The sequence below is a fragment of the Macrobrachium nipponense genome, chromosome 19, assembly GCF_015104395.2.
Source record: "Macrobrachium nipponense isolate FS-2020 chromosome 19, ASM1510439v2, whole genome shotgun sequence".
NCBI lineage: Eukaryota > Metazoa > Arthropoda > Malacostraca > Decapoda > Palaemonidae > Macrobrachium > Macrobrachium nipponense.
Window position 1 is genome coordinate 17,252,002 of NC_061088.1, and position 16,686 is coordinate 17,268,687.

Consider the following 16,686-nt stretch of genomic DNA (forward strand, 5'->3'; position numbering starts at 1 on the left):
TGCCTGTAAAAATATGTACTAGATACGTGATTTTATAAACGAGAAATTTCTATTATGATGGGAGCGCAACCTTCAGGTCTCACGAGCTTTTATTTATTCATTTATTTGTATTTTGCTGTTAGGCCCATGGTCCCTCTTCACCTTGTCTATGACTGACCAAAATCCCAGCTACTTATTCTCTTCCTTACGATTACAGATGCACAATAGCTCGTTTATTTATCTTTTTTATTATTATTATTATTATTATTATTATTATTATTATTATTATTATTATTATTATTATTATTATTATTCCAGAAACGGATCCAAGAGGAGCAACAAGATTCCAATGCTGGCGTCGAAAGAAGACCATCCAGCTTTTACGTAACCCAATCGGCAGATGGGAAACCGAGTCATTGTCCTACGCTATGACACCCATAATTTAGTCTTTAACCGATTCTTTGTCCGGTTGTGCTTTTTCTCGAGGAATTTCTATTCGTGATCATAATACAGATTATTTTGTGTCAACACAAGTTATAAAATAAACTCAATTTGCATATGTATAATTCAATCGGAAGAAAACAAAGAATCAGCCATGAAAAGAATGTGCTGAGAGAACCAAAAAAACCCCCACTATTAATTATTCATCATTCATTTTAGTATCAGAGAACTTCTGGGGCTTTATCTTAAAAATTGCCTATTTTAAGTCATTCCTAAATACGAAGTAGTACTATGAGTGAAGACAAACTTTTGTTTTATTTATTATTTAATATTTCTACACAGGGATCCCTCTTTGCTAAAAATCTGATTTCGCCCAACCATCTTGTGAGTACTGCAAAGTCCCTGCTGCCTTATTGGCTTTTGTTATTTAATGCTGCACACTTCTTACATCCACTAGTAACATTTTTATTCTTAGATTATTATAGACCAATAGCGTCTGATCTACTAATAATTTAGGGTATTACTAATAATACCCGGAACTCTCCGCTCACCTAACTTTCCTCAACTCGTCTGTGATATTTGTCATTCTTGCAGACATATTCTAATGAGTATTTCATTTCCCGAAATTCTCACGGAGTTTCAGTTTTTTTAACATCAATTCATTGTTATTTGAATTTTTTTAGTCTTTTGCATTAAAATGGCCTACTTTTATATCTGTAACTCAGAGGAGCTTCTTGTTTTCCAATGAAATTATCTTCTAAAAGTCTCATTCTTATCTTATCTTATCCATAGATATAGAGAGGCCTCCATAGCTATGGTCTTCTCCACACCGATGTACTTTTCTTTAAGACTCATGGACTTATCACTGACTTATTTTTTTTTTTTTTTTTTTTTTTTTTTACCCAGAGAGAGAATGCATTAAGTCGTCATTCTTAGTCAATATGATTTGTTTACAGAGAAAATCAATATATTCCATATTTTATACCTATATCTCTCCAAACACTTTATTGGCATACAATACACCGGACCACTTGGGTACAAAACACTCCATAACCAAATTGCTTTCAAATAAGATTATAATTGTTACAGAGAAAATACCAAGAGAAAAGAATGAATGTTATTGCTTGAACAGACCTATAGAGAATATTATGATTAAAGCAATAGAAAGAGGAAAACGTAGGGAAGGGGGTCAAATTGTCCAACGGTTGGTTGGGTGCGAGTAGGGTTGGAGTGTGGTGTTGGTACGGCACCCGTAGAGGATGCTCAGCTGCTTAAAAAAGAGGAAGTTTCTCTCACGAGAACATCATTCGATCTTCCTCGCTCTTCGTCGTCACTCTTTCGTTCAGTAGCACCTGAAAGTGAGTATAATTATTAGCCTTGATTAAGCTTTTTTTATTTAATGGTTTTAACTATCTACTGTAGTAGCTACAATATGGATTTGTTTTATTTCTGGAGTGATGTGATCTCCTGATAGTTGAAAAAGATTCTCATAATACGGTGTAAACTATATAAAGTTTCTATAGATCTCGGTTACCTAAGTTAAAATTAAGCAAAATGATGTGCCGGTTACCTTAGTTTAAGAGAAACTCCACTTGATTTCCTTTTAGAATGCAGGCAAAATTCTTCGCCGTCCTTGTGGCAAATGGTAGTTGTCGTTCCACAATCCTGCTATACTCCCGGCGTCTGCCCAGGAAGATCTCACGACAACAGAGAGAGACAGGTAAGCTATAAGGCCGTTATAAGAGTTCCAGAAATCACTCTGTTGAAATCCTAGCTTTTAATCAAGTTTTATTAAACCTAACTGGAAGACTGGAAATGCAGTTGCTTCGCAGTTTGATGCAAAGATATATGTTGCTTTAATATCTTCCCATTAACCGTCTCCTAAAGCTTATCTACTTGACTTAGAATGATTCAACAAGGATCGCAGAACTTTGATTTAGATAGAAACGTAACTTTCATTTTAGGTGGTGGCAGAACTTGCAGCCCAAATCCTGCGCGTGTCCCATGGACCTGAGTTCAGCAGAGGCCCACAAGAGGAATTCAGGATATGATCAACTCCATCCTTGGGATTCCCAGAGTAATGGCTGAAGCAGGAAAGGAACGGAAGTCGAATGACGAAATGTTTACATTCTAGGTAGGTGAGGAGTGGCTGATGTACTTTCAAAAATGAAAAATTATTAGTAAAAAATAGTGAGAACCTGCCTGGGTAAAGAGAAAACACGCCTTCACAGGCCTGTACCAAGGGGGATGGGGTGTCGAACTGTACTTTTAAAGTAAAAAGTAACAATTTTTTTTTTCTTTTTAATTATGTTACTAAACATTAACATCATTCTTTAGTAGTAGGAATTACATAGTGATAATAGGAATATGATATAGGCCACCATATTGTAAATGATTTTAAGTAAAAATTCTGTCAACCAAAGTCAGTTGTTTGAATAACATCTAATCGGGTAGAAGGGCATAGACCGCATACCCAATTTTTCTTCTTAATACAACTAAAGTAACATTTTCAAGTAAATTTCATCCTGTATACCTATATATATATATATACATATATATATATATAATATATATATATATATATATATATGCAATGGACATTTATAGAAGAAAAAGTTCAGTTTTGGGAAAAAACGAACCAACCCCCCTCCCCCCGCCAAAAAAAAAAAAAAAAAAAAAAAAAAAAAAACTCTGGGTTCATGCCTGTGTCATGTACTGAATTCAAAGAAAAGAAACTTGCAAATTTACAAATTTGATATTTTTGTCTTTTATTGCAGACCACGCTACTACAATGACCACTACAAAAATTTGATGCATACACTTCTTCCAGCTGCACCTTTAGAGAAACCAGGACACCAAAAAATAAACCATCCCACAAGTTCATTCTGTTACCTTTCATGGAAATGAGTTTCTCAGCCAGATCTCAACGAAAAAACTCATTGATCTTCAGTTTTATATCCCACAGTTCAGCAACAGACAGTTGTGAATTGATGCCTGAGTCCAGATATCCATGTTGCTGGGGGAAAAAAAAAGGGAAAAAAAATTCTCTGAAACTTCAGGTGTATAAGATTTTTGCATCAAATTTCATCAATAAATATGGCAGCTAAAATTATTTTCTTATTTCCCCATTTCGTTGGTTAATATGTGTACATATACTAAAAAAGAGTTAATGCAAGTGAAAGAATGTATGAATATTAGGATAACACAGATAAAAAATGTATGTATGTATTATGTGTCATGTAAACTTACTGGGTGGCTGATCAGTGACTCAGCCATAGAAATCTCATGAGCGGTAATTGGACAAACATACTTAAAGAATATAAACAGATCAAGAAATAGATAAGTCAATAAATAAATATTTTATTAGATTTTTTTTAATAATAATCTTAGCTTATATGTCTGCTAATAAATGTTTTAAGTATGATTTTCGACTCGAGACTTAGTAGTCATCTTAATCGAAATAAACGCCGAATGCCCTAGTACTATTATATAGGGTTTCTGCCCTAGTACAAACCGGGCCCGCCCCCCCCCCCCCCGACAAAAATCAAGAAACTAAAAAATAAAAAAAAAATAAAAAAAGAGTTGAGGTTAAATTTTAAACCACAAAGGATAAAATAAACCTAAATGAAAAAATATAATAAATCACGGAACACAGAAGCGCAACACTCGTAGGCATTTCAGAAGAGGTTAAGATCGATTGTTGGATAGAGTACAAATTCCATCATAAACGTTAAAGGAGGAGGATAGACCTATAAATGGTTTCGTACATAAAAAGTGAAGGTGCATTGAAAAAGAAATATAGGGCGTTGAACGGTGCAAAAGAATGGTGTAGCTTATGCTGATGAGCCCGTTCAATGTTGTAGAGTTTTTTTAATTGTACTATAATACACGGATATATATATATATATATATATATATATATATATATATATATAATATATATATATGAATAACTTGATCCCGAAATATATAAAACGTGATGCTATGTATAAAAAGGTGATGCCACGGAGGGCAAACGAAAACACGAGAACTGCCGAGATCTTCCGTCTTAACGACCCTTTACCATTTGGACACATATATTTGTAAAATGTGTATGAAGAAGACCCTTAAAATAAATGAATTAATAACTACTAATTAATTAGTCCACATGTTTGTGGCTATTATTTTTTTCTCTCTCATGCTCTCTATATTTATATCCTATGTTCGTTTCTCACTCTTTCTTTGAACATTTTTGTAAATTTCACGTAATAATACAAATTTTATTGTTTTTCGAATTAAAATGCCTTTGACCAATGTGTCTGACCACACCGGGAATCTTACTAAATCTGTACTGTCGGTCCCGTATATGCCTCTGTTCTCAAAAATGTATGTGTTCTGACTAAATTACCTGTGGCCACGTGTGGCTTTTCTCGTTTGTTATTCGTTTCTTCAAAGTGAATTGGACCTTATGTTAATACTGTATGTCTGTTTGTATAATGTACCTACTTGTACCGTTTTTCTCTCTGATCAATTTTGCTTTTGCCTTAAGTAGAGTCGTTAAGACCGAAAGATCTCGCCAGTTCTCGTGTTTTCAATTTTGCTCCGTGGCATTATCTTTATATATATATATATATATATATATAGATATATATATATATATATATATATATATAATATATATATGGCTAGTTTTCTCAGACAAAGGTTACATTTACATTAATCATGTATCAGTAGAGAAAATTATGATCTGAGATGCTAGAAGGGAATATGGGGTAAAAGTTATACATTAAAAAAAAACTGGGAAAATACAGTATATGTAACTTAATCTTCCCATAATATATTCATTTTATTATGTGCACATGTGTGAGTAAAGCATAAAAACTCAAATTACAATACACATATGTATAGTACGACTCTGTGTGTGTGTGTGTTTGTGTGTACGCGCGCTCATGTGTGTGTGTGTGTGTGTGTAGGCGTAATCCATAATTATATTTTCCAATATTATATTTTAAATTATATTTAATACGAGAAGTCTGGACTATGGGGTTTCATCTTGAATAGTATATTATACATCATAAAGCGAAATGGAAATATCGATGTTAGAGGGGTACTCCTTGTGGATGTAGTCCAACTCGTCCCATCGAGAACTCGTCCCATCGAGAACTCGTCCCATCGCCAAGTTGGCCCATTATTGTGACTACCAAGTACTAACTCTGGCCTACTACCAGCTCTGCCCACTATATACCAAACTCGGCCCACATCCAAATTTACTTATTTTGTTAAAGCTATTTTTTATTATTATATTGTGTTATTTTCTTTTACTGTGTTTTGTTCTCTCTTTCGAGATCAGACCTGAGAAAGGTCTCGTTTATCTCTTTCCAAGTAACCTTGTAAATATATCTCTGAGGTAAGTAAAACACAGTTTGAAAAATAGAAAGAGTAGTCTTATAATAACATAATGATAAAAAGTAAAACACATCACTAAAAAGCTTCTAAAAATAATAATGTACATATTAAGAAAAAACATAGATGGCAAATATGATGACAAACTGCCTTCAGTATTTGTCCGGCCGATTCTTTCATCATTATTATATTCGTCCCATAGTTTTACAAGTTGGCCGTAATGTTTATTATACTTATGTTGCTGCTTTCTCAAAAACCTTCCCTTCTGACAGCAGCCGCACCTGTAAATTAACTATCCTTGTCTCATCATGTAGGAGCTTTAAAAGTAAATAAAAATTTAAGTTCCTTTCCTTGCCTTTAAGTTTATTCTGTTATGCCATCCTTCAACATCATTATTTGTTCTGATGGCTCTTCTATGTTCCTGTGGCATATATGGGAGCGACAACAAACTGCCTGAAAAAACTTGTAAGTTCCGACTCGTTTTTTGTTTGAATAAGAACTTTGAAGGCCTAATTCTTGCACTTTCCTCCACACAGCCTGGCCCCAGTGGAAAGCACAACCCCGGATCGTAACATTTGGTAAAATGTCGGGAATAGCACGCCATACACTGCCTTCAAAGTCAATCAAAACTTCTTCAACTTTAAGGGCATGCTCACCTATCAGCTCCCCTATTTCACAAAGAACTTTTTTGTAGTCTCTGCGCCTTTTTCTTGACATAAGCGCAAACAAAAAGGGGAACTTACTTCAATTGCCCATCATATTTCACAAATGAATGGATGCTGAACAGTTGTGTAAATGGTTTGCATACTATTTTGAAAGTAGCATCGGCATACCACTGCTTTCGCTATAGTAACTTAAGTTGATCATCTGTGGCAAATATCAAATGCCGTCTTTCTCCGACAGTAATGTCCCGTTGCAAAAAGTGTTCAGGAATGTGGGCATCGCTAATTTCGAAATCGAGGTCCTTGCGCGGTTCTCGTGGTCGATTTGCCTTCTGTTTACGATTTCTCAGACTAGCAAGATTTAATGGAGCCGATAGACATGAAATAGGAATGGTAGGACTTACTTGCTCCCGAAGTACCTCGTCACAATATCAGAAGCAAGGCGAAAAGACGTCTTCCATTGCCTTTTCCTTTACGAGTGTACACACCTTACTTTTTACAGCACAACAGGTCTGGGTGGATGGCAGTGTTTCAGATGCCCTCTATTAAAAGTGTTATCCACTTCTTTTACTGTCGCCATGCATGAGATTTTTTTGTTTCTAACCCAAACATCGCCAATGAATACTCACGTTTTTAGTGTGTAAGAGTAGCCGGTGCTGTCAATAAGTTTCGGATTTCCTCTTTGTGAAGATGATTCAATCTTTTCATATGTTACTGTCTCCCTCGAGGGAGACATTTCCATTGGCGTAGGATCCTCAACTGAAGAACCACCACTGACATTTGACACTCCACCTTCAAAAGAATCCAGATTCTCACTATGCACATCACTCATTGCCACTGCATCCTCAAAATATTCCGTGTTTGCACCCGAAACTACACAAGTTTCCCCCGGACTTTGATTTTCTTGAATACACATGTGACACATCCAGTCAATATAACCTTCTTTAACAGCAGCCCTGTATTGCTCCCGGGTGATCCCACTTCCGCAGGTCCGGTGCTGCCAGTAGCTACATCCATCACATTGCAGTGCTTCCTGTCATATGTAAAGAACACGTTACACATGACATTGTGAGTATAAAGTTAATATATGTCATTGGAGTACTATTCACTTTAAAGGTAAATATCCTTACCTGACACCATATCAAGCACTGGTCAGCCATGTTGTCTTAGCTGCTTAGTCTAGCAGTAGGTTCGTAACCATTTAATTATCTAAGTTATGGTTGTTCAGTTTCGAAAATTTATTCAAAGCCTTGAACTACATATACGCAACAACAATTACAATGAGACAATGAGACACTTAAGTCTCTCTCTCTCTCTCTCTCTCTCTCTCTCTCTCTCTCACTGCCTTATCCGACCACTCCCATCTCTCTTTTCACTGCCTTATACGACCACTCCCATCTCTCTTTTCACTGCCTTATCCGACCACTCCCATCTCTCTTTTCACTGCCTTCTACGACCACTCCCATCTCTCGCGCCTCTCACGACCACTCGCATCTCTCTTTTCACTGCCTTATACGACCACTCTCATCTCTCTTTTCACTGCCTTATCCAACCACTCCCATCTCTCTTTTCGCTGCCTTCTACGACCACTCGCATCTCTCTTTTCACTGCCTTATACGACCACTCCCATCTCTCTTTTCACTGCCTTAAGCCCTGGATGACTGGAATTGTCCCATAGCTTGGCATGTCAGTCTAAATTTCATCAATGGTTTCATAAATGAATTCTAATGGAGACATGGGTCCTACCTACCGGATTAACCTCAAAAACATACAATATAAATAACCTGAATATGCTAACTGTGAAAGATATTGTTGCTCCTCTTTCTGAGTAAACTTTATTTACTCTCTTACCGGATAATGATTTTTTTATTTCAGTACCTACAGAGATTGTTTGTACTCTACTGTTCCTCGAGTTTAATGAGGCTATTATTACAGAATTCTCGAAGAAATGCAACTAAAAATTTTGAACAAAATCGATATAAAATATTATTAATTAGTTTCTTGAAAAAAGGTATGGCATTTTGCAACTTCCTACAAAACAAGAATGCTCAACTAGTTGTGCGGAAACTAATAAAAAAATAGTAAATTACAATTCGTTGAGATTAAGAAGGAATATTATTAGGACATTGAATGAATTTGAAATTCAGGCCTGGAGAGCACAGAACAATGAAGATTCTCACAATCTTTTTGTTTTATAATTGTTATTCCTGGTGAATCAACATCTGTACTTTTCCTAATCAGAGTTCTAGCTCTTTTCTTCCTCTTCTCAGTTTCCCGTTGGACATGTGGACTTCGCGCTCAGCTACCAATCTGGTGGTCCGAATTCGATTCTCGGCTCGGCCAGCGCAAAATCAGAGGAATTTATTTCTGGTGATAGAAATTCATTTATCGATGTCGTGTGGTTCGGATCCCACAATAAGCTGTAGGTCCCGTCGCCAGGTAACCAACTGGTTCCTAGCCACGTAAAAATATCTAATCCTTCGGGCCAGCCCTAGGAGAGCTGTTTCATCAGTTCAGTGGTATGGTAAAACTAAGATATACTTGACTTCTTCCTCTCTCATTTATGTCTTTTCTTTCCTAACCTTTTCACAACTTCTCTCCTTTTGTTTTTCCTAATCTCAGTCTTTTAGATTCATATCCGAGAGTTGGGTCGTCCTGGTATCAAGTCCTTATTGCAGATGACACTGAGACAAAACTGGTATAGCTCAATGCGCATAGTGCAAATATCTACGTCTCTCGTGTCTGACTAAAACTTTATTCTTCAGTCTTCGAAAGATTAAATTTCTCTCTCTCTCTCTCTCTCTCTCTCTCTCTCTCTCTCTCTCCCCTAATGCCAGTTTGAGTCAATTCTGTCCAGCTCGAGTGATGAGTTCCCTTCTCCTCTCAGGCGGCTCAATATCCCAGACTGACAATAGTTTTCTTTTGATGAGACAGGTCTATTGCTTCCTTTCAGCTTTAGCAACACCCAATTATCTCATTTTTTCAAGCCTGGACTGAAAAAAATAATCGGCATTTACTGTTGTCAAATGAAAAACAACACGGTTTGACAGTCATTGTTAAAAAGCTGCCCCGTACGAAGCTGGAAGTCCTATTTGGAGATAACCAATTTATCTTACAGTCAGATTTCCATGGATGAGTTGCACATCTCCGTAGGTTATATGAAATCTGAAAATATTTCTTTTTGTGTTTATTGTTTATGCAGGCTTCCAGGGCCTTTGGAGCAGACCAGTAAGAGGCTGGAAGTCATATTTAGAGATATATTCGATTTATCAGATTTCCATGGATGAGTTGCACAACTCCGTAGGTTGCATGAGATGTGAAAATATTTCTTTTTGTGTCTATTTTATACAGGCAATCTCCTCCACTTGTCAACTAATTTCCGTTATACTTTTTTTAGGGCCTTTGGAGCAGACCCGTAAGAGGCTGGAAGTTTATATTTGGAGATGTAATCAATTTATCTTACATTAAAAGATTTCCATAGTTGAGTTGCATATCTCCGTAGGTTGCATGAGATGTGAAAATATTGATTTATATTTTTTGTGATGATTATTTATACAGGCAATCCCATCCACTTGTAAACTAATTGCCTTTATACCTGTTTCAGGAACTTTTGATATTGCCAGTTTGAAGGGATGGTTGCCAACAACTCATTGGTGAAGTACATTGCTATCTTTACAATATTTACAGAATAGATCAAAAACCGTTTTGGCTTCTATTATCAGATTGGTCTACATCTTACTTAGTAAGAAAATTGTCATAAATTCATGCATGCATAATCTGTGTGATCCAGGTATTCATACACGTTCTCACGTGATAGAATCTTGCATACATAAATATGTATCCACAAAAATGGATAAAGAAAGGAATAACATTACTGCCATATTTATTTCTTAAATCTTACGCAAACCTTACAGATCTGTAGCGTCTGAGACATTATCTCTTGTAATAAGGATATGTTAAAACAGTCATCAATTTTTAACTGTCTGTTGATGACTGCAGCATAAATGAAGTCAATGAATTTTGTTAACAACTGACTGGAGAAATTTTCAGGGAGCAATCACAGAACGAATTTATGGAGGTCACTTTTGATTCCTCGGTTTTTCTCAAGGTACAGTGAGAAGAAGTAAATGCAGCAAATTTGCATGATGGTCCATTACAGTACATCGTGTCCTGCGAATAAAAGACAAAAAAAGATATCAGCTTACATTCCTTTGAATACTCTATATCAACAATTTCATTTTACCCAGGCCCGTTCATTGTTTCAGTCTCACAGTATACTCAGTTACTACTTATTTACCTAGAAATTAGAATGTAAACAGTCCGTCGTCCTATTTCTTTCCCGCTTCAGCCATGACTCTGGGAATCCCGAGGATGGAGTTGATCATTCCCGAATTCCTCTTGTGGGCCTCTGCTGAACTCTAGGATCCGTGGGCCACGCGCAGGATTTGGGCAGCAAGTTCTGCCACGACCTGTAATGAAAATCATATCCAAAATTGTAATCAAAGTTTCTGTTTTGTACTGTGAAGTAACAGCGTATGGGAGGCTTCCAGTTTGCATTCTGTACTACGTAATCTAATGACAAAAACTACTTTTTTTGGAGGGGGGAAGGGGTTGCTCTTTCATAGAGAGTGGCTCTAAGCAATGTTCAGGGCTCGTTATCTAGGATTAATATTTCTTGGGGGTCATTAACTTAATGATATTTACAGTCATTTGTTTATGATTTTACGGTTGTATCCCCACCAGGCTTGTACCAAACAGGCCGTGATACATACCAGGTCAAAATCCTTTTGGGGCCACCATCTAGAAAAGATCCATTTTTTCCCCTCTGTTTTAATAACCTCCTGGAAATGATAGACTCACCTGTCTCTCTGTTATCATGAGATCTTCCTGAGCCGTTGCATAACAGGAGAGAACGACGACCACCAAGGCCAAGCAGACAGCTACGAATTTTGACTGCATTCTGAAAGAAAGTCAAGCGCATTCATAAGGTAGTCTGTGAAAACATCATGTTCTCTGTACAACCATCTAAGATAAATTCACATCAAAACAGGAAACAAAATCGTGTGTTGGTAGTTCATACTGAGTTCATGTAAAGGGAAATAATTATGAAATACAGAACCGCTTGTGAATGAATACTTCGAGAGACGAAATAAGTGGGTGATCAGGAAGACAAACGAAAATCGAATGGTGGCGTCCAGAGAGAATCTCCCACTGTTTAAGCAGTGTGTCAACCCCTTTCCCGGGCCATACCTGTCCAACCATCCTTCCCTCCCGCCCCCTCCCCCACCTTTAACCCCAGGGTTCCATTCAAAGACAATTTTTTCTCGTCCTACCTTGTTTTGTCTGCATCATTTTTTTGTTGTCATCTATTATGTTCTTTTTAGCTCCATTCAAGCAAGAGTTTCAATTTTTTCCACATTTATTGTGTCTTGTACGATTATCATCTTATTTGAACGCAATGAAGGGACAACTGTGTGCATCCGAGCTTCGTGGCATTACAGTTTAATCATATGAATGAATATCGAACCAGATTTAATATCTATCCAAGCAAGGCCAATTTTACTGGTTGGGATAAAAGAAACCTGATGTAGCTGCCTACCCGAATTTTAGCCTTTTGTCTTCCTAAATATGTTATGTAGCTATGTATGTATGTATATAAACGACCAAGATTATGACCTTTAACATTTTAGTCCCAATTATTTAATTATTACTTATATATAACCTAATCTGTCGTTTGACAATGGGGTTATTTTGCTGAGCATCCAAGAAGTGGGAAACGACAAGAAACCTCGACCACCATTGCCATCCATTGCATTGACGATTTTCCCCTGCTTTTGTGAAGGAGGAATGGCGTCATCAGATATTATATATCTATTTAGTAAGTTACTATCATGAAGTTATAAAATTATTTTTATTTTTATTCTACCTATCTGTTTGCCTGTAAAAATATGTACTAGATACGTGATTTTATCAACGAGAAATTTCTATTATGAGGGAGTTGCTCATAGCAGCGCAACCTTCAGGTCTCACATGCTTTTATTTATTCATTTGTTTGTTTTATGCTGCTAGGCCTATGGTCCCTCTTCACCTTGTCTATGACTGACCAAAATCAGCCTCCCAGCTACTTATTCTCTCCTTACGTTAACAGAAGCACAATAGCTCGTTATTTATCTTATTATTATTATTATTCCAGAAACAGATCCAAGCGGAGCAATAAGATTCCAATGTTGGCGACGAAAGAAGAAGACCATCTAGCTTTTACGTAACCGAGTCACTGTCCTACGCTATGACACCCATACTTTTTTTTAACCGATTCTTTGTCCGATTGTGACTTTTCTCGAGGAATTTCTATTCGTGATCATAATACAGATCATATTTTGTGTCAGGACAAGTTATCACATAAAATCAGTTTTCATAGTTATAATTCAATCGGAAGAAAACAAAGAATCAGCCATGAAAAGAATGTGCAGAGAGAAACGCTTAATTATTCATCATTCATTTTAGTTATCAGAGAACTTCTGGGGCTTTATCTTAAAAATTACCTATTTTCAATTATTCCTAAATATGAAGTAGTATTATGAGTGAAGACAAACTTTTCTTTTATTTATTATTTAATATTTCTACATAGAGATCCCTCTCTGATAAAAATCTGATTTCGCCCAACCATCTTGTGAGTACTGCAAAGTTCCTGCTGCCTTATTGGCTTTTGTTAGTTAATGCTGCACACTTCTTACATCCACTAGTAACATTTTTATTCTTAGATTATTATTATAGGCCAATAGCGTCTGATCTACTAATAATTTAGGGTATTACTAATAATACCCGGAACTCTCCCCTCACCTAACTTTCCTCAACTCGTCTGTGATATTTGTCATTCTTGCAGACATATTCTAATGCGTTTTTAATTTCCTGATATTTTCACGGAATTTCAGTTTTTTTAACATTAATTCATTGTTATTTAAATTTTTTTAGTCTTTCACATTAAAATGGCCTACTTTTATATCTGTAACTCAGAGGAGCAGCCTAGTGTATTATCTTCTAAGAGTCTCATTCGATAAATAAAGCAGCATGTCTTGATTTTCGATCCCGTAAATAATACTTCAGGATTTGAGTTGTTCGATATCTTATCCATAGATATAGAGAGGCCTCCATAGCTATATGGTCTTATCCACACCCGATGTACTTTTCTTTAAAGACTCATGGACTTATTCACTGACATTTTTATTTTTTTACCCAGTGAGAGAATGAATTAAGTCGTCATTCTTAGTCAGTATGATTTGTTTACAGAGAAAATCAATATATTCCACATTTTGTATCTATATCTCTCCAATAAACTTTATTGGCATACAATACACCGGCACTTGGGTACAAACATTCCATAATTAAATTGCTTTCAAATACGATTATAATTGTTACAGAGAAAATACCACGAGAAAAGAATGAATGTTATGCTTGAACAGACCTATAGAGGATATATGATTAAAGCAATAGAAAGAGAAAACGTAGGGAAGGGGTCAAATTGTCCAACGGTTGGTTGGGTGCGAGTAGGGTTGGAGTGTGGTGTTGGTACGGCACCCGTAGAGGACTGCTCAGCTGCTTAAAAAGAGGAAGTTTCTCTCACGAGAACATCATGCGATCTTCCTCGCTCTTCTTAGTCACTCTTTCCTTCCAGTAGCACCTGAAAGTGAGTATAAGTATTATCCTTGATTAAGCTTTTTTTATTTAATGGTTTTAACTATCTACTGTAGTAGGCTACATATGGATTTGTTTATTTTCTGGAATGATGTGATCTCCTGAGAGTTGAAAAAGATTCTCATAATACGGTGTAAACTGTAAAGTTTCTATAGATCTCGGTTACCTAATTAAAATTAAGCAAAATAATGTGCCGGTTACCTTAGTTTAAGAGAAACTCCACTTAATTTCCTTTTAGAATGAAGGCAAAATTCTTCGCCGTCCTTGTGGCAATGGTAGTTGTCGTTCACTCCTGTTATACGGCGTCTGCCCAGGAAGATCTCACGACAACAGAGAGACAGGTAAGCTATAAGGCCGTTATAAGAGTTCAGAAATCACTCTGTTGAAATTCTAGCTTTTAACCAAGTTTTATAACCTAACTGGAAGACTGAAATGCAGTTGGTTTGCAGTTTGATGTAAAGATATATGTTGCTTTAATATCTTCCCATTAACCGTCTCCTAAAGCTTATATACTTGACTTAGAATGATTCAACAAGGATCGCAGAACTTTATTTAGATGGAAACGTAACTTTCATTTTAGGTGGTGGCAGAACTTGCAGCCCAAATCCTGCGCGTGTCCCATGGACCCTGGAGTTCAGCAGAGGCCCACAAGAGGAATTCAGGAATGATCAACTCCATCCTTGGGATTCCCAGAGTAATGGCTGAAGCAGGAAAGAAGTAGGATGACGAAATGTTTGCATTCTAGGTAGGTGAGGAGTGGCTGATGTACTTTCAAAAATGAAAATTATTAGTATAGTGACCTGCCTGGATAAAGAGAACACGCCTGTACCAAGGGGGGATGGAGTGTCGAACTGTACTTTTAAAGTAAAAAGTAACAATTTTTTTTTTTAGTCTTTTTTTTCGTTTTAATTATGTTATTAAACATTAACATCATTCTTTAGTAGTAGGAATTACAATAGTGATAATAGGAATATGATATAGGCCACCATATTTGTAAATGATTTTAAGTAAAATTCTGTCAACCAAAGTCAGTTCTTTGAATAACATCTAATCGGGTAGAAGGGCATAGACCGCATACCCAATTTTTCTTCTTAATACAACTAAAGTTACATTTTCAAGTATTTCATCCTGTATATACCTATATATATATATATATATATATATATATATATATATATATATATATATATATATGCAATGACATTTATAGAAGAAAAAGTCCAGTTTTGGGAAAAACGAACCCCTCCCCCCCAAATAAAATAATAATAATAATAAACTCTGGGTACGGGGCTGTGTCATGTACTGAATTCAAAGAAATGAAACTTGCAAATTTACAAAGTTGATATTTTTGTCTTTTATTGCAGACCACAACCTACTACAACTGACCACTACAAAAATTTGATACATACACTTCTTCCAGCTGCACCTTTAGAGAAACCAGGGCACCAAAAAATAACCTCCACAGTTCATTCTGTTACCTTTCATGGAAATGAGTTTCTTCAGCCAGATCTCAACGAAACTCTTGATCTTCAGTATGCCATAGTTTCAGCAACAGATTGTTGTTAATTGATGCCTGAGTCCAGATATCCATGTTGCTGGGGAAAAAAACTCTCTGAAACTTCAGGTGTATAAGATTTGCACCAAATTTCATCAATAAATATGGCAGCTGAAATTATTTTCTTATTTCCCTATTTAGTTGGTTAATATGTATACATATACTAAAAAAAGAGTTAATGCAAGTGAAAGAATGTATGAATATTTGGATAACACAGATAAAAATGTTTGTATGTATTATGTGTCATGTAACTTACTGGGTGGCTGATCTGTGACTCAGCCATAGAAATCTCATGAGCGGTAATTGGACAAACATCCTTAAAAAGAATATAAACAGATCAAGAAATAGATAAGTCAATAAATATATATTTTATTAGATTTTTTAATCATAATCATAGCTTATATGTCTACTTAGAAATGTTTTTAAGTATGATTTTCGACTCGAGACTCAGTAGTCATCTTAATCGTAAACGCCGAATGCCCTAGTTCTATTATATTGGGCTCTGCCCTAGTACAAACCGGGCCCGACAAAAACCAAGAAACGGAAAAATAAAAAAGAGTGAGGTTAAACCACAAAGGATAAAATAAACCTAAATGAAAAAATATAATAAATCACGGAACACAGAAGCGCAAAGAAAACTCATAGGCATTTCAGAAGAGGTTAAGATCGACTGTTGGAAAGAGTACACAGTCCATTCATAAGCGTTAAGGAGGAGGAGAGATAGACCTATAAATGGTTTCGTACATAAAGTGAAGGTGCATTGAAAAGAAATATAGGGTAGAATGGTGTAGTTTATGCTGATGAGCCTTAAACGTAGCTATGTGACCCGTTCAATGTTGTGGAGTTTTATTGTATTATATTACACGGATATATAAAAAGAAAATATATAAAACGTGATGCTATGTATAAAGGTGATGCACGGAGTCAAACGAAAACACTAGAACTGCCGAGACCTTTCGGTCTTAACGACCCTTT

The 16,686-nt window shown here is 36.1% G+C and overlaps 1 protein-coding gene and 1 long non-coding RNA gene across 3 annotated transcripts; one reads left to right on the top strand and one right to left on the bottom strand.

Moving 5' to 3' along the window:
• The first annotated feature begins 1,725 nt into the window (after positions 1–1,725).
• On the top strand, positions 1,726–15,672 carry LOC135212681 (pigment-dispersing hormone type 1-like). 2 transcript variants are annotated; one of them, XM_064246361.1, is made up of 4 exons: positions 1,726–1,778; positions 14,395–14,497; positions 14,737–14,901; positions 15,521–15,672. In XM_064246361.1, the coding sequence occupies exons 2-3, from the start codon at positions 14,396–14,398 to the stop codon at positions 14,875–14,877; spliced, it is 243 nt and encodes an 80-aa protein (XP_064102431.1). In that variant the 5' UTR covers positions 1,726–1,778; position 14,395; the 3' UTR covers positions 14,878–14,901; positions 15,521–15,672. The 2 variants fall into 2 exon arrangements, with proteins under 2 accessions (XP_064102431.1, XP_064102421.1); XM_064246351.1 differs by lacking the exon at positions 1,726–1,778 and adding an exon at positions 14,105–14,148.
• On the bottom strand, positions 10,345–11,431 carry LOC135212690 (uncharacterized). The gene is made up of 3 exons (XR_010313966.1): positions 11,325–11,431; positions 10,762–10,933; positions 10,345–10,634 (listed from the first exon to the last, which is right to left on the bottom strand). It is a non-coding gene; the product is annotated as an uncharacterized LOC135212690 (long non-coding RNA).
• Positions 15,673–16,686: the final 1,014 nt, after the last annotated feature.

Excerpts from the sequence above, each read along its gene's own strand:
- LOC135212681 (XM_064246361.1), top strand. The coding sequence starts at position 14,396 with ATGAAGGCAAAATTCTTCGCCGTCCTTGTGGCAATGGTAGTTGTCGTT. Across the intron at positions 14,498-14,736 it reads TCACGACAACAGAGAGACAG|GTGGTGGCAGAACTTGCAGC; the intron begins GTAAGCTATAAG and ends CTTTCATTTTAG.